This window comes from Ctenopharyngodon idella, chromosome 2 (assembly GCF_019924925.1).
Source record: "Ctenopharyngodon idella isolate HZGC_01 chromosome 2, HZGC01, whole genome shotgun sequence".
NCBI classification, from domain to species: domain Eukaryota; kingdom Metazoa; phylum Chordata; class Actinopteri; order Cypriniformes; family Xenocyprididae; genus Ctenopharyngodon; species Ctenopharyngodon idella.
This window is the reverse complement of record NC_067221.1, coordinates 16,391,809-16,414,765: the sequence shown is the minus strand read 5'-3', so window position 1 is coordinate 16,414,765 and position 22,957 is coordinate 16,391,809. Positions and strand designations below refer to the sequence as shown.

General features: G+C 38.5%; 1 protein-coding gene across 1 annotated transcript; it reads left to right on the top strand.

The window, feature by feature from the left end:
• The first annotated feature begins 2,664 nt into the window (after window positions 1-2,664).
• LOC127505166 (phospholipid phosphatase-related protein type 4-like) lies at window positions 2,665-22,125 on the top strand. The gene is made up of 7 exons (XM_051880533.1): window positions 2,665-3,090; window positions 8,278-8,463; window positions 14,529-14,658; window positions 14,940-15,135; window positions 17,271-17,328; window positions 17,461-17,634; window positions 18,434-22,125. The coding sequence occupies exons 1-7, from the start codon at window positions 3,013-3,015 to the stop codon at window positions 19,940-19,942; spliced, it is 2,331 nt and encodes a 776-aa protein (XP_051736493.1). The 5' UTR covers window positions 2,665-3,012; the 3' UTR covers window positions 19,943-22,125.
• Window positions 22,126-22,957: the final 832 nt, after the last annotated feature.

The window sequence follows — 22,957 nt, the reverse complement described above, 5'->3', positions numbered from 1 at the left end:
AGAGATACACGCCCGCATGATCTTGTGATCATCAACTACAAATCACTGTTAGTTCAATGTCACTGTCTCTACCCATGTGTGCTGTCGACTTTCATCAAAATTTCAATGCTGATCCAACACACTTTAAATATTGAAATTTCAATCTCAGCCAAAATGATGGTTTGGATCAAAACTCAACATTGTATCAATGTCACCATGCTATCTGGGTCATGCTCCTTACCATAACCGTGAGTTTTAACACACTACTAACGTAACTTGTAACTTTGCAGACCTTTTTCATGCTTAAACAGCAACATTACACACTAAAGAAATTTGAAAATGTAAAAAAACATAACACGACTTCTTTAAATATTGCTATATTCATGGTATCTCTTAGCTGCATTAAACAGTCTGTGACATCATACCCGCGTTACCCTCGATTTCCGGTTTTATTTTGTAGAAACCTATGTCAACTACATATGACAACGGTTCAAATTGTTGAATAAAGTCATTATTTTTGTTTTGATTTTGCGCACAAAAAGTATTCTCTTCACTTAATAACATTAAGATTGAACCACTGTAGTCACGTTGCCTATTTTACTAATGTTTTTATGACCTGGACCTCAAAAGGTGCAATGACGTTGCTGCCTGCAGTTCATATACTCTTGGATTTAATCAAAAATACGTTAATTTGTGTTCCGAAGATGAACGAAGGTCTTACGGGTGTGGAACGACATGAGGATGAGTAATAAATGACAGAATTTTAATTTTTGGGTGAACTAACCCTTTAAATCTAAAGACAATAAAAAATTGATCGCAAAAAAAAGACAACTTTTGAACTACTATACGTTTTCTGCAGATTATATTCATTTCCCATAATTACTGATGCTCTTCACAGCCATATTTTAGTAGTAGCATAGTAGTTTGACAAGGCTGGTTTTAAAAGTTTTAAAAAAGTTTGTAGTCAATCATTTTATCCCTTAAAGGTGCAATATGTAAGAATTTTGCAGTAAAATATCCAAAAACCACTAGGCCAGTGTTATATATTTTGTTCACTTGAGTCGCCTGTCAATTGCGTCATACCTGCATATATTTATAGACAGAAAACTAATTGTTGTTATATAGCTCAACATGTTTAGTCTTATTGTTTAAATCTTCTTGATTTTTTGCGAGTACCATGCTTTACCATGCCTCAGAGAAAAACACTATTGTGTGAAGTAGCTAACATAGCATAATCAGATGCAGCTTTATTTTTAGTAACAGTAATACAGAATTTTCTCCATCATACAATACGTTTTAAAATTAATTGCATGCCATCTATCAACACAAGCCATCCAGCATTTATTAATATGATATTCTAAAATCAATCTAGCTTACTACAGTGTGCAACAAATGTCTCACAGCAGCCGCCGAGCGAACGCACAGAGTAACGTTATAACATCATTTTCAACACAGTCAGATGTATCTAATATAATAAACAGAGCTGCGTTACCTCATACTCATGACTGAAAAAGCTAAGATTCAAAACACTGCTTCATGAAGCTTCGGAGCGTTATGAATCTTTTGTGTCGAATCAGCGGTTCGGAGCGCCAAAGTCACGTGATTTCAGCAGTTTGGCGGTTTGACACGCGATCCGAATCATGATTCGACACAAAAGATTTATAACGCTTTGAAGCTTAATGAAGCAGTGTTTTAAAAATTGGCCATCACTATATAAGTCGTTATTTTGTTTTTTTTGGCGCACCACTGGTCTTACGAAGGTCTTACAGGTGTGGAACGGCATGAGGGTGAGTAATAAATGACATTATTTTCATTTTTGGGTGAACTAACCCTTTAACCACTATCAATGCAATATTTAAGTAGACTATACAGAACGTAATGTTTTGCTAATATGCAAATTGTTTTCCAGTGACACATTAAGTTGAACGTATGTAGAAAGAAACACGTAATACTAGATTTGGGGCTGAGAAAATCATGATGGTATTGAGCAGACAGCAGGTAAAACTAGATGAGTGGAATGAAATATCCACTAGATGGCGTGTGTGCCCACTGAAACAAACTTGAAAGAAAAGTAAATTCATGTTGGATTTTTGCTATCTTTTCTCTCTAAATGAGTTTAGGAAAACATTTAAGAAAACCCTGAGTTATATGCTGAATAATAATAATAATAATAATAATAAACATTTTTAGGCTAATTATGAAGAACTCCAGACGGATTCTCATTTTATAATTTATAATGTATTATTATTCGCCTATCACTTTATGCATATTTGACAGAAGGACAAACATGTTTATATGAGGTCTGAGATGTTTATTAGTCTACTTGTAAGTGCAGTAGTCACAGTGCAATGGATGGATTTTTGAATTTTTCATGTTGAATGCAATATTTACAGATAATATTTTTTAATTTTTAATTTTTTGTTTTATGTCTATGATATTTAATAGACTAGCGGTGATGAGGTATTTTATCTCATGCTAAATGCTTTCAGTGTATTTATGACTGGGTAAATCATTCCAGTGTCCTAAAGGTTTAAAAAACATTTATACAGTAACGTTAGACTACATCAGTAATAGATTTTTGTATTAAAAAACAACGCCTTACAACCTCTCTGAGCCGTATTTGAGCCATTTGACAATCATGATAGTGTGAACAAGCGTGAACGCCCCCATCTCACACACACACGTGCGCGCGCTTATGGTGAAAATGGGTTTTTAGCACACCTCTGACGTCATCTGGTCAGCATATTGCCTCTAATCAGAAGGTTGAATGTTGGCTTGAAACATTAATCGCTGTTGGACATTGTTAACATCTCCATCGGCGCGTCCTCAGGGGATGGTGATTGTGTTGTCATGGTTTCAGTCATGTTGTCGCCAGGTTTGATACAGCATCTTTCTGTGTGTCTGTATCCGCAGTAAAAGCGCACTTGGGGATGGAGAAAGCGACAGCCTGAAGGAGCGCAATTACTGCACACGGGGAGAAATTCAGTATTCCTCTCTTCACTTATCGCGTTATAAAGGGACGTACCGTTTATCATGTCTGCGAAGGAAAGACTCAAAGGCAAGATGACCAAAGACAGCGTTACCTTGCTGCCCTGCTTTTATTTCGTGGAGGTAAGTGAGTCTAGTACACATTGAGAGATCTGTTTCTTATGTATTATGTGTAATTAATAAAAGAGAGTTAAGGGTTATGATAGTCTTCATTTACGCGATGGTCACGTTCGAAATCAAAGCAGTCAAGCGGATTGGAACCACAGTCAGTGTTCATTTTTCTTGACTGCTCGTTAACTTTACATATACAGTTATGGTCGTGAAAAAGGACAAAACGCATTGCACTTGTTGTCAATCACGTTATTGTTAAAGAGATATGCATGATATGTGGGGGAAATACATAGAAAAATTGTTTGCTGGCATTTGCGCATCAAATTTGTACTTGCTTCTTGATGTCTGCCATTCAAAAACACTATTTTCCTGATTGTAAGGTGCAGTATTCATTGGCATAGACAACATGGCCTTAGTAAAGTATTACTTCAAAGTCAAGGTGAAGGGAATCATCCATATTGCTTATAAAACAGGACTGGAAAAATAAATGGGGTTAGAATATGGGCAGTTATTATATGAAGGCCAATCTGACGTGGCCTAGATATTACAAACAAATGAGTGCTGATCACTGGTGTCATGGAGATAATGGTGGCAGTCTTTGATCTGCCTTGTTTATTTGTCAAGCTGCAGTACTGAATTCCCTATTTTTCTGAATATTGAAGAATATTAAACATTAATCATGTATTAAACAGCATGATCATGAACGTTTGATGTCTTTCTATTCTGCTTTAAAAGTTCATTTTCATTGGAGAATGAGGGTATAATGAACTGACTGAAAAAACTTAATGACTGACATAAGGCTCTACTCAAATATGTTGTTGATAAAGGTGTAATAATATCTTTATTGATTATTTATAGGTTATCTTTGTCATTTTGGATGAGAGAAAGATTGCATGATACATACATCCAGTGTAAATCAAGTGAAAAAAAGCTTCCGTAAACACCTAACCTGGAATAGTCTGTTTTGTCAGATCAGACAGAATCAAAGCTCATTGGCTGCACTGAAATGAATATCATGTCCCTAGGTGTGACCTGGTTGCCTTCTATAGAGTTGGCTTGCTGCAGAGACCTTGTTTCTGTCCTAAGCTGAGAATTAATTAAAAACAGTCATTTAATTTGCTTCACTTCACTAATTTTTGCTAATTAACTTCTCTGTTTCACTAATATGTTTCAGTATACTAAATAAATTAGAATATGGTTGGGAAGTTTAATTTGTCCTCCCACAATAAAAAATAAATAAATAAAAAGGGATTCTTTTGACGGTTGAAATGTGCTGACAGATCTCACTTTAGGTTGTAAGTTACCATACCAGCCTTCTACAATACATTCCCACATTCTTACAATGTTTCCACAATTGCTTACAATGATTTAAATACCAAATTGGTTCTTATTCATTTGCTCAGCCAAAGTTAGCTAGCCCTGTTAATGCTGTTTATAACAAAACACTGCTTTGTATGTGACATTAATATCAAAATATGTTTTTATTTTGGGATTTAGATACATATGTGCTGTTACCGATATCAATGGCCAATACCAATAAGCAGATTATTTTCATATATTTCCACATTATTTCCAAATATATCAGCTATTTATATGACCAAAAAATAGCTGATATTAATACTATTTTATATAAATAAATTAAAAATATAAAACACCAAAAACTAAAACAAAGTGTTTCAAGTGCTACATTTAAGTGTTAATTTAATGTTTTTAAAGATTAACATTTAAAGGTGACCTATTATGCCCCTTTTTACAAGATGTAATATAAGTCTCAGGTGTCCCCAGAATGTGTCTGTGAAGTTTCAGCTCAAAATACCCCATGGATTTTTCATTCTACCTTGTTTTAACTGCCTGGGTGGTAGAAAAAAATGTGCTGATTTGGTGTGTGTACCTTTAAATGCAAATAAGCTTTTGGTCCCCACCCCCAAGCTTTCGATTCCAATACACTGAGGCATAAATAATACAGGAGAAGCTCACACAGCAAATATAACTCTCAAAATGGATCATTACAAACTGTTTGTGATGCAGCATATCAGATCACATAGGTATGGCATGTATTTTGTGGATGTTTGCTAACAATCGATTCTGAATGAGTTTAGGTGCATCCGAAATAGCGTACTGTTTGAGTATGTACTGCATTTGAATTTAAATGTACTTTGCGTCCGTTAAAAAAGTATATTTTAACGGTTCATTCATTCTGTATAGTAAGAATGGGGGTAGTATGAATGTAATCCGGACATACTACATCCGCCCTGTTGTCATTATCACATGACCTACCGGCATCAGTTACGTTGCTTCATCTCCATAAATCCTCTCCCATGGCCTCATGGGATAGTAAAGTGTCTATCGAATGCGCACTTCAGAATCTCACCGGAAGTAGAAGGTCATCCAGGGACTTTTTGCATGCTGCTTTTCGAATAGTATGAATTCGGACATACTACTTTGTTGGCATATTGTTTTTTGCATACTATGTATATGGTAGAGAAGTATTCGATTTTAGACGCAGCTTTTGATAGCGTGCTGCACGGCTAATGTGGCTAAAGCTACACACTGTTAGAGAGACTCAATAAGAATGAAGATGCATTTATGAATTATACAGACTGCAAGCGTTTTCGGGTTAAAAATGAAAATAACGAAATGACTCTGGTCTCCTGAATACAGTAAGAAACAGTGGTACCTTTAGCCATATTTAACAGTACATTAACAATGTGCTAACGAAACACTGTCAGAAAGACAATTTGTAAACATCACGAAATATATACAAAATTGGATCATGAACAGTTGGTATCGATCCATCTTTGAGAATCAACTTCTGTGCAAATCCTGTTTTACTGACCCTCGTGTGCAAAGCAGTCTGGTGTAAAATGACTTGTACATACTGGTATATGAATTTTTCTGGACACATTCCCTTCATAAATAAAATTACACCACTGCGTCCTTAGTGGCTCAGATGCCAGGAGTTTATGGAGACTCATACTTTACTATTAATTTAATAGTAATTTTAATATAATTTACTATTATAGCCATTAACAGATCAGTGATAATGTTTACATAGCTGAGACATGAGCTCAGGCACGGTCGTACTTGAATGCTGCTGTCCTGCAGAGTTTTGCTCCGACCCAACTCACCTTCCTTCACATAGCTTTAATAATCCTGAAGACATTCAAGTGTGTTTGATCAGGGTTGTAGCTAAACTGTGCAGGACAGCTGCACTCCAGGACCAGTCTTACTGGTACACCGTTGTCGCTTACGAAAACAAAATGGCGGCGCCGTGGGTGAAAACATACAGATTCAGGTGATGGTAATATAATAAAAAGATCTCCTTCCTATGTCACAAGGGGAGCGAAATCTGAATGTCTTGTTTTTCACATGCTTGCAGAGAAAGGCTTACTAAAACAAAGTTACTGGGTTGTCTATTTTCACGTTTTCTGGTTTGGTAGTTGCACCGGGGACCTGATTATAGCACTTAAACACAAGAAATGTCACCTTTAAGTGATCATTAGATGACAGCAAAGGTAAAAATATAAAAATTGGCATGCACCATTAAATATTCAATGTATAACAATATATATCCAATATTGATATATAAAAAATCCATATCAGCCAATAACTGATAAAGTACCAATATTGTTACGTAACGTGTGTAGAAAGGCACAAGGACGAAGGAGAATACGAAGAAGGATATTTAATAACAAAAACAGGCAGGAACTCACACAGTTTAACATCAACGAGAACGGACGAAGACTGAAGGAGAACACAGGGACTAAATACAAGTATCAAACAAAGGAACTAATGAGGGAGTAAATGAACACAGGTGGAAACTAATTACATGATTAACAGACTGACAGACAGGAACTAGGTCAAACTAAGGAATACAACACAGCAGACATGTGACAGATATACTGTGCATCCCTTTATATAAAGACATGCATGTACACTTTTTAACCATTTTAGCTTTGTTCCAACAAATGTTGTTTAACAAGGAAATTGTTTTAAAATTGAATTTCAGTTGCGTTATTGTTAGAAAACATAAGTTTTGATGACTTACAAAACTTACCATTTTGTGTATTATAAGTTGAGTTTCAGTAACTTGTTTAAAATATAAATGACAAATGTTTTAAGTTTAAAATACTTTTGCAATTCACTGTTTAACATCTGTAAATATGCAGTCAAAATACAGAATTAGTAATGGTTATGGCTGGGAAGAGACAGTGACTGATAATCGATCCAGTACAGTATTATAGAGGTTATTAGTGTCTGTGCTGTAAGATGCAGCATCAGTATGAGTTTAGACCACAGGGGCTTTTTCTGCAGATGCTCTCCCCTTTTTAGATGGGGGTTGATTACAGTAATTAAACCCCCTACCCCCACCTTTGATCTTCATGCTGTCCACTCAAGTTTCGTAATTATTCAGTACGATGACACATTTCCACTTTGCATAGCACAGCGCAATATATTTCCTCTTGGGAGCTCTGCTGCTGCGAAGACATCTCCAGCTGATCCTTGTTCACTGAGATACTATGGGGCGAACCGTGTCAATGACAACAGTAATTCTAGGAAATTTAAAGACATTCCATGCATATTCACCTGAGAATAACCTTCTGCCGTAATCACACATCTTCTGTCTAACCTTAGCATGAACCCGGTATCATTAAAGAGTGAGAAAAGCCTTAAGAGATGTAACTCCAGCATAGTTTCGTCCAAACCCTCATTACATGTATCAAAGTATGAAGCTCATTTACCCACATAACGCTGACAAGTGCAAATACACAGCCAGGTTTTTAGCAGCAATGAACTCCCAATGCATTTCCTGCTTCAACACCAACAGTGTTTTCTTTTTTAGGAGATAAGAGTTGCGTGAATGAGAACAACTATTACAAAATGGGACTTAAATGGATAACAGTGGATCGAATAAGATTATTCTGTTCTCTCTGAAATCCTAAGCATGAAACAGTGGCAAAATACAGTTCAAAAGTCACATGATGAGATGCAGTTCCTCCATTGTGCTATAATTGGCTGATTACCTTGTCAATGGAATAATTACCTTCTATCACGTTCGCAACGGTTTGCAAATCAGCCTGGATGAGTCGAACAAGCAAACTGGGACTGTGCACCATTTAATAAATTTTGCATAATTTTCATTGTTGTTCTTTACTCATCTTGCATATTTATCATATTCCTTCTGTTTTATCTCTCCAGCTCCCGATTCTGGTGTCCTCAGTGGTCAGCTTGTACTTCTTGGAGTTGACAGACATTTTTAAGCCAGTGCGTTCAGGCTACAGCTGCAATGACCGCAGCCTCAGCATGCCTTACATTGAGCCCACAAAGGAGGTCATCCCCTTCCTCATGCTCTTCAGTCTGGCTTTTGCCGGGCCAGCAGCGACGGTAAATGCCATAGTGCCACTCTTGCTCTTATTTAGTTTAGAGGACACTCTTACTTATTCATGCAGGCTTAGTGTTTGATCTCATTTTAGAGGGGCAAGGATGAATATTAAAGTGAATATTAAGTTATCCATTTTGGATGGTATGACTCCAATTTCTGTGTAGTCACCTGAAGTTGAATGTGGCTGTGTTTTTTTGTTTGTTTTGCTGTATTTGGTTGTAAATTGTTGCTAGTTTTGCACACATTCACAGTTCAGTAAAGGCCCTATGAAATTACTTGATGCCTTTAGCTTCGTCTTAGCCATGAACAATGATTTGCTGCTTCCTAGTCATTTGCAGTTGGTATTAGGGGGAGGGATATTTTGTCCAATCAGATGCTCTCTAGAATGTGTAGTATAGGATGAGTCATCATTTTTCACTTAGATGGCTTTAAAACTAATACACAGATGTGCCAATGTAACAAAGTATTAAAAAAATTACATAATGAAAGGTAGGGTAGGCAATTTCAGAGAGGCTAGCAATAGCAAGCTAGCTTTGAAAGCATAAGATCCCTCCCTTCCTTCAGAGCGCTCTCCAAAGCCATGCCTCCTCCAAAACACATGAACGCGCACAGCTGAGTCTGCAAAGCATCATGAGAAGCTGTGTTAAATTACCTCATGTCTCAAAGCACATAATATTACAATAATAATGAACATAAACAACTTAAACAGCGCTCACTTGTACCACCTGACTGCTGCAGATTTATTTCGGCGTTGATAGTGTTTCCATAGAATCACATAAATCTGAGTCGGAGGATGTGTACAGCTCTGGGTTGAAAGTTATGGGTTGCTATCTTGTAATTGCGGTTACGACATGGCATGAACGCAGCATAAGCTCATTGTTTTAGTTCAGGAGGAACTGTAAAAGGTGGCTGCTGTTTATGACGCTCGTTGACAGTCTGTCTACAACCACTCGTAGCCTTATGAAACGTGCTGATGACTTGTGATGTCTGCGTGAGTAAGGTGCTGCTCAGAGGTATGCATATACTGTTCATATGTTGACAGGCAGGTAGGACAATGTATCATTGCATTTGGATCGAATGCAATGATTGGACAAACATTTTTTGGTCCTGAGGCTTCCACAGAAGATATAAGTACATTTTTTAATATAGACCACTTCTATTATTGATTGCTATCAGGTTGTGAAGAGAGTTTCAACCAGTATAACAAAAAGTGTTTATGAAAAACATTGCCTACCCTACCTTTTCTCAGCTTTCATCTCACCTAAATTGCTGTTAGCATTCCTATTCAAGGTCTCTCTTTCGCTCTCTCTCTCTCTCTCTCTCTCTCTCTCTTTATTTCTTGCTCTTTGCCTGTCTCTTTTGCATGCTGTCTTTTCCCCAAACTGTCAGTGAAGTTTTGACTACTGCCCACCCAGCGTGCATTTCGAACATCAGCTAGGCGACAAGGCTCTAAGCCTCTCCAGGCATGTTGTGAGTGTATTATCAAGACCCTGCGTGATGAACTCAGGAGTCTAATAGATTGCCCTCAATTGCATTTCACCATCTGTACATGTTGAGGTCTACAAGAGTGTCACTGCAAAGGCAACTCAGTAGAAATATCTCGAATAGCTAATTATCACATTCCTTTTAAACTTTCAAAAGTTGGAAGTTTGGAAATGTTTGGAAAGTGTAGCTTTTGAGAGTTATACACACTACCATTTAAAAGATTAGGACCAGTAAGATTTTTTTTTTAAAGAAATTAATCCTTTTATTCAGCAAGGATGCATTAAAGTGACTGTAAAGTTAGGGGTGGAGGAAAAAATAGATACAGTATAGTATTGCAATGTTTTGCAAGGGGATATTGTATTGATACACAATCTTTGCAGGGCCTGAATTTCGGCTCATGATTGCGAATATTGTGCATAATTTTACAATGAGCTCTCTGCTTACAATGCAAAAAATAATAATAATGGTTTGAAATCTGTTTTTCAGACTGTAATTTCACAAACAGTGCAAGTAACACAGACACACGCAGTGAGCTGTGTGTAAAGGAAGTGCGTTCTGGCATATTTCTGAACAAGGACTGCTTGTTGAAGGCTAAATAAACGTGTTAATTTGACACGCAAATGCCGTCACATTACCATCACATTACCTGATAGCTCACCTGTTACATTACTGTTACATACAGATGGTGATAATGGTTATAGTCCTTTGAAATCAAACTGTCTTACAGTGCGTTATTGTGTAGGCTATTTTTAACAACGAAAATAACTCCATAGCATCATCATTGGCAAATTTATGTGAGCCTATCTTCCTAAAACAACAATATAAATATGATTCAGCACATAATTCGATTTCATAACTGAAAAAGAGTGTAAAGTATAGTTACCTTTGACTTTTACATTAGGGTGTTAGTAAGGTTGTTCTTTGTAAAACAAATACATTGAACTGAGTGTGAAAACATTGAAATTTGAAATATTTAACAACTGTAATTTCTATTAAAAAAAAATGTCTAATATACGAGGAAGATATTGAACAAGAAAGGGATGATGGACATGAAAATGTGAAATGAACAGATTATGAACTTTATCTTATTAGATAAAAACAAATGTGGCGCAATATATGATATCGCAATACTCAGCATATTGGAAAATCTTTTAAAATCGCAATAATATTCTATTATTGGGCCTCTGGTGAATTCCACCCCTAGTAAAGACATTTATAATGTTACAAAAGATTTTAAATTCTTTTTAAAATTTATAAATCTTTGAAACTTCTTTGTAACTTTCTATTCATCAAAGAATTCTGAAAAAAAAGTATCAGGGTTTTTACAATTATATTAAGCAGCACAACTGTTTTCAACATTGATAATAATAATAAATGTTTCTTGAGCAGCAAATCATCATATTAGAATGATTTCTGAAGGATCATGTGACACTGAAGACTGGAGTAATGATGCTGAAACTTCAGCTTTGCCATCACAGGAATAAATTACATTTTAAAATATATTTAAAGAGAAGTTATTTTAAATTGTAATATTTTACAATATTATGTTTTACTGTAGTTTTGATCAAATACATGCAGCCTCAGTGAGCATAAGAGACTTATGCATAAAAACATTTTAAAAATCTTACAGACCCCAAACGTTTGAATGACAGTGTAGGGTCAGTGAAAAAGAAAAAATTTTTTAAAAATCCAGAATAAAACATGTCAGTTCTTAGAAATTTGTATTCATGTTGGTTTTGAAAAACTTTTTTTTAAAATTTCAAGAAAAGTTACAGTATGTTTTACAGAAAAGTACAGTATGTGCCATCAAGTAAAAAGTAATAACATATTTTCCTTACTACTTGAATCTTAATCATTATGGCCTCTGTAAAGTTAGAAAGACTTACAACCGCATTTAAATACGAGAGTGAATCCCCAAAATTATCGCTCTGTGTGTGTACGGAACATGACTCACTCCCAAAATTGCAATGATTGACACCATGGAAACCATAGCAAAGTTCTGCCGTCTTGCACGTTTGGTATCCGCTATTTTTGACCAAAATAATATTACAGTGACCAAAGACTTATGTTCTGCTATTTTGACAAAGCCACTACAGAGGCATTGCGTCTTGCTTATGCTTGTAAGGCTACTTCACAGAGCATGTCCTCATATTATAAGTGTTTTTAGGCTTGTTGTTTGATTTTGGCTCATAAAGCGATCAAGTTTATAGAGTTAATAAAGTGGGCGGGTGCAGGTCACAATATTTTATAATTACAACAATAGTTGTTCAGTTCGGTTCTGTACACTATGCATAGAATATTGTAAATGTGGTTGTCACTCCCATAAATTACTGGATTAAGCACTAAAAGGTGAATTGACAACCAAATTTATCTGCAGTGTATACGTATATGGCCTTTTTGTATTTTACAACTATCAGGAATTAAATTATTAATTAATATAATTTCATGATGAATTGAATTTTAATGCTTTTTTTTGTTTGTTTTTTAACTAAATAGATTTGAAAGAGCTTTATGTCATTGTTCCAGCTGCTTATATATTCACAGCGGCTTTCAAAGTTTGTTATTCCACTGTCGGTCTCATCAACATCATCTTAAAAAAAATTGCCTCACTCCACCTATATTCATCAGAGAACAGATTCGTTTAATGTTTAATGACATATTTGTTTCATCAACTCCCCAGCACGTCGCTTGGGTGTTTTCATCACATTAGGTGCTCCACCATACTGGCCTAATTAATTTTGCAAGGCGGCTATGCTCTTTTAAGTGCTATCACTGTTGGTTATCCTGTGCATTATGCATTTGCCAGACACTGCAAATGAAAGGAGACTTGGGTCTGCAGTGAAGCATGAGTACAAATCTCCTAAGGGTGCTCCGATCAGGATTTTTGGGGCTGATTAACGATCACAGGAAGCACTATCAACCGATAGCGATCACCGATACCGATCATGGTGTCTAGTTGAAGCATTCTTTTTATCATGTAGTATTATTTATTTTTATTTATTTTATAGGGATGCTCCAATCAGGATTTTACAGACATTAATTCAGGGCTTGGGGGGTATTCTGCCCTTCTGTGACTCTTTTGTGGAGGATATTATTTCCTCCAAAGGTAGGAAAATATTCATTTTTCAAAAAATATATAATTGTCTCACCTAAATGTTTGATTACACAATGGATTTTTGTTCTTTTCAGTGGGACAGTTTTGTTGCTCAATTGCTTACAACCATAGGCATAATTTGCGGGTGAGATGGGCGGACACACACACACACACACACACTTTTAAAAACTAATTTACACCACACAATAAACTGTTTTAAGTTTTTTTTTCAGGGAGGTCTAACAGTAGTATTCAGGTAAGAAATACTACAGAAACTGAATAAGGAATCAAACCTAAAATAACTTTGGATAGTCTACACTGAATAAATTAAATACATATTAATCTTTACAATTAAAGTTACAAAAGTTATTCATTCAAGAGCACTGAGTGATTTTCTCTTTGTCTTTTGTTGTTTGATTAGACAGACAGACAGCAACAGGTATTTATAGGCTGCTATCACTTTAAGACCTGATGCACGGATCCAAAATACGGTTACACATAAGTTTTCTTTTTCAACTGTTTACTTTACGTTCACTTGTGCAGACACGATGTGAAGCCATTTGCGCATTTTGAGAGAGACAGAGAGAGAGTGCTGATTCACTCATGTGAATGTGAAATTACGTCTTCAAATTACTGATTTGTCAAAAGTTACTTAATAAAGATGAATTAAATGTCCCTCACCTTCAGCATTATAATTATTTTACCACCACCGGACAGAGATTAAGACGGTGCCACTGCAAGCATGTCATATATACCATCTTTATGTGTTCTCAGCATGAAATCGATTTCTGATATCGGCAAATTGAGAAATCGCCGTCATTAGAAGCGATTATCAGCCAATAGTGAATCTCCACCTCAGCACAAGTCGTGATTTTGACTTTTGCTCCACGTCTAATCACTCAACAACACTCTCTCAATGTTAATTCACCCAAATGAGGTTTGAGCCTCAATACTATATGGGTATAATGGCTGAGCCTGTGCTAGCAGGCGGCATGTGAATGTGTGTCATGCTGGTATCTCCAGCTGTTGTGGTAGCGCCTGCTACACTCAAGTGCTGCACTTGACTGTAGGTGTGTAGCAAGTGTGATCCCAGGGGGGTATGATCACTTGTTCATCTCTTTCGCTCCCTATCTCGTCATTCACAGCAGATGCCCCCTTGCAGAAGCATTTAAATATAAATCTATGGGTTTCTGCTTTTCATTTACGTGGAATTAACATTTTAGTCATTGCAATAGTGGTGGCCTGGATGACTTACAAGATACCCCCCTTCCCCTCATCAGTTTGTACACTTTTGGATGAAATCCACCTCATATGGCTATAAATGAATGGATGGATGGATGAGAGTGATTACTTTAATTACAGTAATGGAGTTGATGTGTCAGTGATTCTATTAGAAATGACCCCTGGAAGCCACTAGAAAGGGGAGGGGTGGCAGTTTAACAACAGTGCTGTATGTTTGGGTAAACACAGATGACCATCTTCCCACAGATTATGATTGGGGAAGGGATCCTGTACTGCTGCTTGGCCAGAAGAAATATCGCCATCAAAACAGAGGCTAACATAAATGCCGCTGGCTGCAATTTCAACTCTTACATCCGACGGGCTGTGAGGTTTGTGGGTGGGTGTATATTTCTCTGCTCTTTGTGACTCTATAAAAAGCCATATAACTCGTATAAATATTGTTTGGAATACACTCTTGATCTTGACTCATTCTGACTGTTTTATAGTCTTGTACTATATTGAGTTTGATATTAATAATGAAAGCTCCATCTATTTTATCACAAGCTTATGAAGTGTACTTGCTACTTATGAAATCTAGTATTTAAAAGACCTCTGTGTGTGTGTGTGTGTGTGTGTGTGTGTGTGTGTGTGTGTGTGTGTCTTTTGCTTCATTTTCAGGGGTCCACGTGTTTGGCCTGTGCATCACAGCACTCATCACAGATATTATCCAGCTGGCCACAGGATATCACGCCCCCTACTTCCTTACTGTGTGCAAGCCCAACTATACCAGCCTCAACACTTCCTGTGATGAAAACTCTTTCATTGTGGATGACATCTGCTCTGGGCCTGATCCAGCGGCCATCAATGCCGGCAGGTCAGAGAGTGGCATCTGTGTCATATTGTAGTTTGTCAACCCTGATGCATAATCATGCTCAACAAAGGTCTAGACAAGATATTACATTCTATTTAAAAGTCAACATGAAATGTTGTTTTCATCCCATTTTACTTCTATATTGTGATGCATTTCCAAGTTAAATAGGACATTTAACAAGGAAAAAATATATGGCAAGACTATTTTATCCATCAGGAATCATTTGGGTGATGGAAAGTGGGTGTTGTAAATGAGAATTTACAACACTGAATGTGAGTTTGTTATAGCTATTTGGCTATTGGTTAACATTATTCAATAGCCTGTGTAGTCAAGATGATGTCAGGGGAAAAGGAAGGCAGTTTTAGAGGCAGCACAAGTTACTGTTTCTATATATTTAGATTAAAGATTACAAAAATTTACTTTTTTTCTTTGTAAGAACATGCAACGAGTCACAGTTGTATCTCACAGTAAGGCTGTGAACATGTGTTTAGAAAGTAAATAGGGTCCATTATTTTAATTTATACTACGGGGCTGTTGAATGCCTGAATCTGATTGGTTGACCAATGTTCTAAGGTGTGCAATTATTTTCAGGGAAACGCACGGCTGAAGTAGTTCTAGGCAGGTCTTGACCGCATTGCAGTTCCATATCACTTCGCCAAATGATTTAAGTTATTTCAATAGGTCCTACAGTCTACAACTGCAAAATAAACAAAACCCACAACAACACTGACCAAGCAAATAAATATAGTATTTAGTGAGATGAAAGCGACAAATTATTGTCATGGTTTTTGCCACAAAATACGTTTTATTGTGTCCTGAAAGTGCATACTCTCTCGCGCTCTCTCTCTCTCATTCAAACGTACACACGTACTGTATAGTACGGACACACACACATTCACATATGCTTATTCTCTCTCTCTCTCTCTCTCTCTCTCTCAACTGCGTTAATAACTGTATCAACTGTATTAGTCTGCTATCAAGGCTCAAGCCTCCGTTACTAGTTCTGAAATGATGTTTTGGAATTAGCAACGGATGCTTGGAATGAGATGCACAAGGAATTAGTCCCACACACAAGAGTGTTTTAAGGACAAAAACCTGAAACTTGTCTTGAAATACAACATTGGAACAGTATCTTGATGTGTGGTAACCGTAGTATAAGCAGAATAATTGACTACGGGCCATTGAATTCTTAAAAAATAATACACACCCGAGGTGCATTACCATTTTCTAAGAATTCAACAGCCCGTCGTCAATTATTCCTTACTTAATCTGGTCCAACCAGGATAATCTGATTCTTAAAGTCATATTTTTTAGTTCACTCCCGCTTGAGTTCAAATTGGCACGATTCTTGTACCATTTCAAGATTTTTCCTCAAGCAACTGCAGATAAAGTACTTGTGTCATGCAATGATGCAAGACTGACCTTATGAAAAGCGGGCTCTGAAACTGGAGTGTGGGTGATTAACAATATAACCAAACAAAGATGATTAGACATATTATGGCTGACGAAATTTAATTGGTCCTACTGCGTAACAACTCTAATTACAGTAAAGGTCTGATTGGAGCATTAGATTTGTATATAATCTCTACTGTAAACAGTGTAGATAAATATGAAGGCAGCAGAATGAATGCGGCGCTGTCCTCTGGCACATGGCGTTCCTGTAAAACCCACACAGGGTTCAGTCTTGATGCTTCACTCACAACCCGGCTGCCCATTCCAGCACACCCACACACATCCATTTGCACAGCTTTGCTTTTCAATCTTCCACTCATTTTATGCACTCTCAATAGCCACAATTACATGTTGTGACGACATTTTGTATAACGTAAAAATTAGACGCAAAGAGGGTCAGTGTGGTGCATGTGTTCCTCAAAGGCACTACTGTGACATATATTGAAATGTCTCTCCAGAATATCTAGCAGACATGCATACAGACATATTTGTTGGTTTTATGAGAACATTCTTGGAAATAAAAAGCCCTGATCTTGTTTGCCACTCTATATGAATTATGGCACTATGGACGTGATCATCTGTGGCTTTCCATTCCCATCTGTCCCTTAGCATGGTACAGTACCTCAAATGTGTTCAGTGTGAAAAAGATCTAATGATCTAACAAGGCGGTCTGTCTCTCTTTACAGGAAGTCCTTCCCATCTCAGCATGCCACTCTGGCAGCCTTTGCGGCTGTGTACATCTCCGTAAGTAATCCACTTGACTCATGGCACAGTTGGCTCAAGCGAAATCTAACTGTTTGCCAAATAATCCCACTGTCCTTTCCGCTATTAAGAATTTCCTAAAACTTCAGTCAAAAGGCTGGTCTCCTTCCACAGATGTACTTTAATGCCACTCTGACTGACTCGTCCAAGCTCCTGAAGCCACTCCTGGTGTTCTCCTTCATCATCTGTGGCATTATTTGCGGCTTGACTCGCATCATTCAGTTCAAGAACCATGCCGTGGATGTGTACTGTGGCTTTCTTATCGGAGGGAGCATAGCCGTCTACCTGGTGAGTCCTGCTGTCACAGAGATGCAGAAACAAAGGCAATGCGTGGATGATAGTTCATTTCATAATCCCATGACCGATCCATATTACTCTACGAAACCTTACTCTGGAGAAGAATCATAGAAAATTAGCAAGGTGCTATAAGACAATGCTGTTTTAATAAAGGTAAAAATAGCTCACACATGCAAATCCCTTGTGGCTCCTTTTCTGCTCTCCACCCACACCCCACCCCCCACATTCCTCCCACCATTTCTTTCTTTTTCTCTCACTCTCTCTCCTTACTCTCTGCTCAATCTGCTCTGATGTCTATGTACATCCTGTGGTTTCTAACGCTGACAACAATGCCAAAACACCTTTAGGAGGAATTAGCGCAGCTGAGGCAAATCAGTACATCAGCTACTGGTTTTATTGTTTGCTTAACATAAACTACATTAATCAGGCCAAGCGATTAGTTGTGTAATGCTGTTTGATACTCTGACTGTGAAGTCACTGGTGACATAGGACCTTAGGACAACCCTGTTGAGAAAAGAAAAACAAAATCTTCTGGTCAGGCTGATCTGTTGACTGGTCCTAGAGGGGTTTGGGTACTTTACAGGTGGCCAGGCTGGGAGACCAGCTTAAAACAGCTAGAGGGTTTTTTTTCAGCAGAGAATACAACCTTTTGAACAGATTATGCAAGTATTTCTCAAAGCCTCAGTTTCATGTGCAAAAAAATAAGCATCACTATCCTGACTAACATCTTTATGGCATCTTAACTTTGATTCATGTTGAGGTAAAATTGTACCTTTTTGCACTACTTCAGGGTCTGTATGCAGTCGGGAACTTTAAACCTAGTGAAGACACATCTTTAAAGACACATGCACGTCCTCCTCTCCGGCAACCACAGCCGCCACAGCCTCCACCACAGCCTCAGCCAGTGGTGCCTCCACCTGCTATGCGGGAGCCTCTGAGACCTCTACCCAACTTGAACACAGATCCACCACGCTTACTGCCACCTAAGAGCCTGAGCATGCGGGAACGTCCCACCTCGGCACGCTCTGAAAGTATCCTGCTACGTGGCCCGTCCTACAGAGAGAACCACTCTATGTCCAGCTTGAAGAGGGCAAGCACAGAGGTGGAGTGCATTACGCCACCCAGTCCCCTCTGCAAGGAGAGCTTTGTGACATTCAGTAACACCCTGCCTCGCGTGCATTCAACCGGAATCGAAGAACCGGTGCCTCGCCGCCACGCTGCTATCCATGCCTCCATGGACTCTACACGTTCCAAGCAGCTGCTCTCACAATGGAAGACCAAGAACGAGAATCGCAAGCTGTCTCTGCAGGTGATGGAGGCTGAGGCTGGACAACTGTCTCCCCAGCGAAGCATGGAGCTCCGCTGCAGCTCTGAACCCTCAGCTGTGGGCTTGGATGGTGAGCTCCGTGGTGGACCTCCCGGACAGTACATGAAGCTTGCTGCTAGTGCTGTGCCATTAGCCAATCATAATAACTCTGGTGGTCTAGCTGGTGGAGCCAGGGTATCTATCCAGTCACGACCAGGATCCTCCCAACTGGTGCACATCCCTGAGGAGACCCAAGAGAACGTGAGCTACTCACCTCAGGAGGATGGTGGAGAGGTGAATGATGGTGGGGGAGGGGGTGGGACAGCACGGTCGAAATGGTTGAAGGTGGCAGAGAAGAGCACCGCCTGCCGGACTAACAGCCAGCCACGTATCATGCAGGTCATCGCAATGTCCAAGCAGCAAGGCATGTTGCATGGTAGTCCTAAAAGTGAGGGCAGCACAGTCAGTTGTACTGGATCCATCCGTTACAAAGCCCTGATGGATCAGGAACCTAACTCAGGCATTGTTCGAGTGGAGGCCCACCCTGAGAACAAGCCCGTGGTTAAACCACCATCCACAGATGGCAGTGGGTCCTGGAGGTGGAAACCACAGGAGCGGGTCAGCATTCGGCAGTCCCTCGAGCTCAATGACCTGAACCGGGACTCCGAAAGCTGCGAGTCACTGAAAGATGGCTACGGCTCCATAGATGGCAACCGGAGCCTACCTGACATCAGCAACCCCCATCATCCCCATTTCCACCATCACCACCACCAACAGAGTATTACCACCATCCGAGTCACACCGGTGGAAGCCAGCAGTGAAGCCACCTCGGAAACTCTCTCTACCACCTCCAGTCGAGACTCCACCCTACGCAGGAAAGGCAACATTATCCTGCTGCCTGACAGAGGACCTAGTCCTGAAAACACCAGGAATCTGCCTCACTTTTTCAAACCCTCCCCTACACCTCCCCCCATTTTGACTTTCAAAGAGTAAAAGAAACCTCTTTCTGTACCAATCCTAAGAGTTGCCTTGCTCTCTGAACTCTGAAGACTGGAGGCTCTGTTAAGGGAATGAGTAGAGCCAGTCATTCTGGATATATCTACGTTCCCTGACCATTAGACACACCTGAACTCTCCAGAACACATAAGGCAACGTCATGCATTTTCAGTCTACATTCTGTAGGTCTCGTTACGAAAAAATAAGCACAAAATATGACATTTGGGGCTGTTGGGTAAAGGTAATTGTTTGATTTGCCTTTGATTTTTCCGGATTAGTTTTGTTATTGAATCAATCCATTGTCTTATCGGAATCTGTCTGTTGTCTCATGGCAACGTGGGTGCTTTTAAAAACTTTGTAAATTTATATATATTTTCTCAATATAAATATTTGTATGTATACTGGACCACTCAATCACATGCTTAAGGAAAATAATTGTTTTCACTATGTCGCTATGAAATATTTAATACGGGCTTTCAATCAGACTCATAGCTTTTAGACAAATAGGAGAATGTTATTGTGATGTTTACAGAAGGTTTTAGAGACAGTGTTTTTAACCAAATGGATGTTTTGTTTAGTGGGCTTGTTTAACCATATGCACTGTGTGTTTTGGTGACCATGAATGAGCTATTTTCATTCAGACAGTTGAAAGCGCTCTTTGCTGGCATAGAGACAATGAATTTATAGAGACTCAGCCTTTGGCATTGCAATGCAGAGAACAATACATTCTTCAGACATTAATGTCGTATTGCCTTTGTGTAATGTACAACTTTTATTTGGTTCCACAGGCCAATGAGCACTATTTCACTCATATATATTGATTTGCAAGCCCCTGTATTTTGTACTAGTTTGCTTTGAGCACAGGTATAATTGTGTTTTATGGCCCATTGCTGTACGTTTACAGTGATGTATTGTGCATATTTTCTTGGTTGTCCCCCATTTTGCCTGGCAGGATGGGGTTATATAGCTACTGAGGTGCGTCGTTCTCTTCATTTTTAAGCGTGTGGGCATAAACAAATGACTCATACTTCACTGCACATTGCAGAGAAGCATACACAATATAAGAGCAATAGGAGGCCCCCAAAGGTACCAGTGGGAATACATTGCTTATTTTTGTAAACGTCTAAAAAACACTAATAATCATATTCATAGAGTGCCTCAAAAAGAACTGAATGCCTATTAGCTAGTGATAACTTAGCTCCATCTTGCAGTAACTGTACAAAAAGTTGCTAATGGTGCAGAATTGACAGATGTTCATTGACTTTGCTTTAAATAACTTCTGTCTGTTCCATCGAATGGTATTGGAAAACAGGCACAGTCATTGCATAATGACAAGTGCTGCATAATCTAAAGTTTTAATAAAGTACACATAATAGACTATGTTAGGATTCGTCCTGTGTGGCGTGTGTATTTCTAAACAGTTCTAAACTGTGTATTTGTATTTCTAGCTCATTGTTTACATCCTTGTTAGGATCATATTGTAATATACATAAATATTGCCAAATAAGAATGTATGTTGAACAAGGTGACAGATAGTTAATTCATGTACAGTGTCATTTATATGATGTTTTTTTTAATTGAACTTAGATTTCAATGATATATATATATATATATACATATTTTAATGTGTCTGTTTTAAAAGAGTGAATCAGAACCAACACATTTTAAAGTTTTATATGTGCTTGTACAGTATAATTGTACCCCACATTATGGCTTTAACCTGTCCTTACATATGCATGGTGACTTAATGTACTGCAACTAAAGGATTTGTTTTGTTTTGCTTTTCTTTTTTAAATGATGCCTTTAATAGTGATGGCTGGTACCTTCTGCGGAATCAACCGGATAAATCTTTTTACCCCTGTAAATAGGTATTTGTAACTTTGCCAGCAAACTGTTGAGATGTAAGAGAGGTCAGTGGGTTATTATTTGAGTGTCATTGACACACTTTCTTTATTAGTGCTCTAAACCAGATACGGTAAATCAGACAAATGGCTTTTCAGTTGAACCTGTTGACAGATATTTGGAAGTTTCGCCTTGTGGGGTTTTGTTTAGCAATGTATTTTGACTGAGGATGATATGTCTTAATATATATTGAAATAAATATTTGGTATCACAGCCAAAATAACCTTTTTTTTTTTATTTCCACACTTTCAAAGTATCATAAAAGATCAAAAAGTATATCACCGCATTGTTTTTTGTGCCTTTTTGTGAAGTGGTCTGTTTCTTCCACATTTAAAGCAAAATACACCTTCTATATGTGACGGTATATAGTCTCAGCCTCAGACGGCATGCCCACAGACCACCCACAGTCCGTTCACTAACCATCTGATGCATATTGCACACAAAACTGGTAAGCACTTTCTCGATCTTGTATAAATCTAACTGGCTTGAAAATTTTCCGTGAGAAAAGAGCATGTAATATTCTCAGTTTTGTTAAACTACACCGATCAGGCATAACATTATTGTGTTGGTCCCCCTTTTGCTGCCAAAACAGCCCTGACCCGTTAAGGCATGGACTCCACTAGACCCCTGAAGGTGTGCTGTGGTATCTGGCACCAAGATGTTAGCAGCAGATCCTTTAAGTCCTGTAAGTTGCAAGGTGGAATCGGACTTTGTTTAGCACATCCCACAGATGTTCGATTGGATTGAGATCTGGGGAATTTGGAGGCCAAGTCAACACCTCAAACTTGTTGTTGTGCTCCTCAAACCATTCCTGAACCATTTTTGCTTTGTGGCAGGGCGCATTATTCTGCTGAAAGAGGCCACAGCTACCAGGGAATACCGTTTCCATGAAAGAGTGTACATGGTCTGCAACAATGCTTAGGTAGGTGGTACATGTCAAAGTAACATCCACATGGATGGCAGGGCCAAAGGTTTCCTAGCAGAACATTGCCCAAAACATCACACTGCCTCCGCCGACTTGCCTTTTTCCCATGCATCCTGGTGCCATGTGTTCCCCAGGTAAGCAACTCACACACACCCGGCCATCCACGTGATGTAAAAGAACACGTG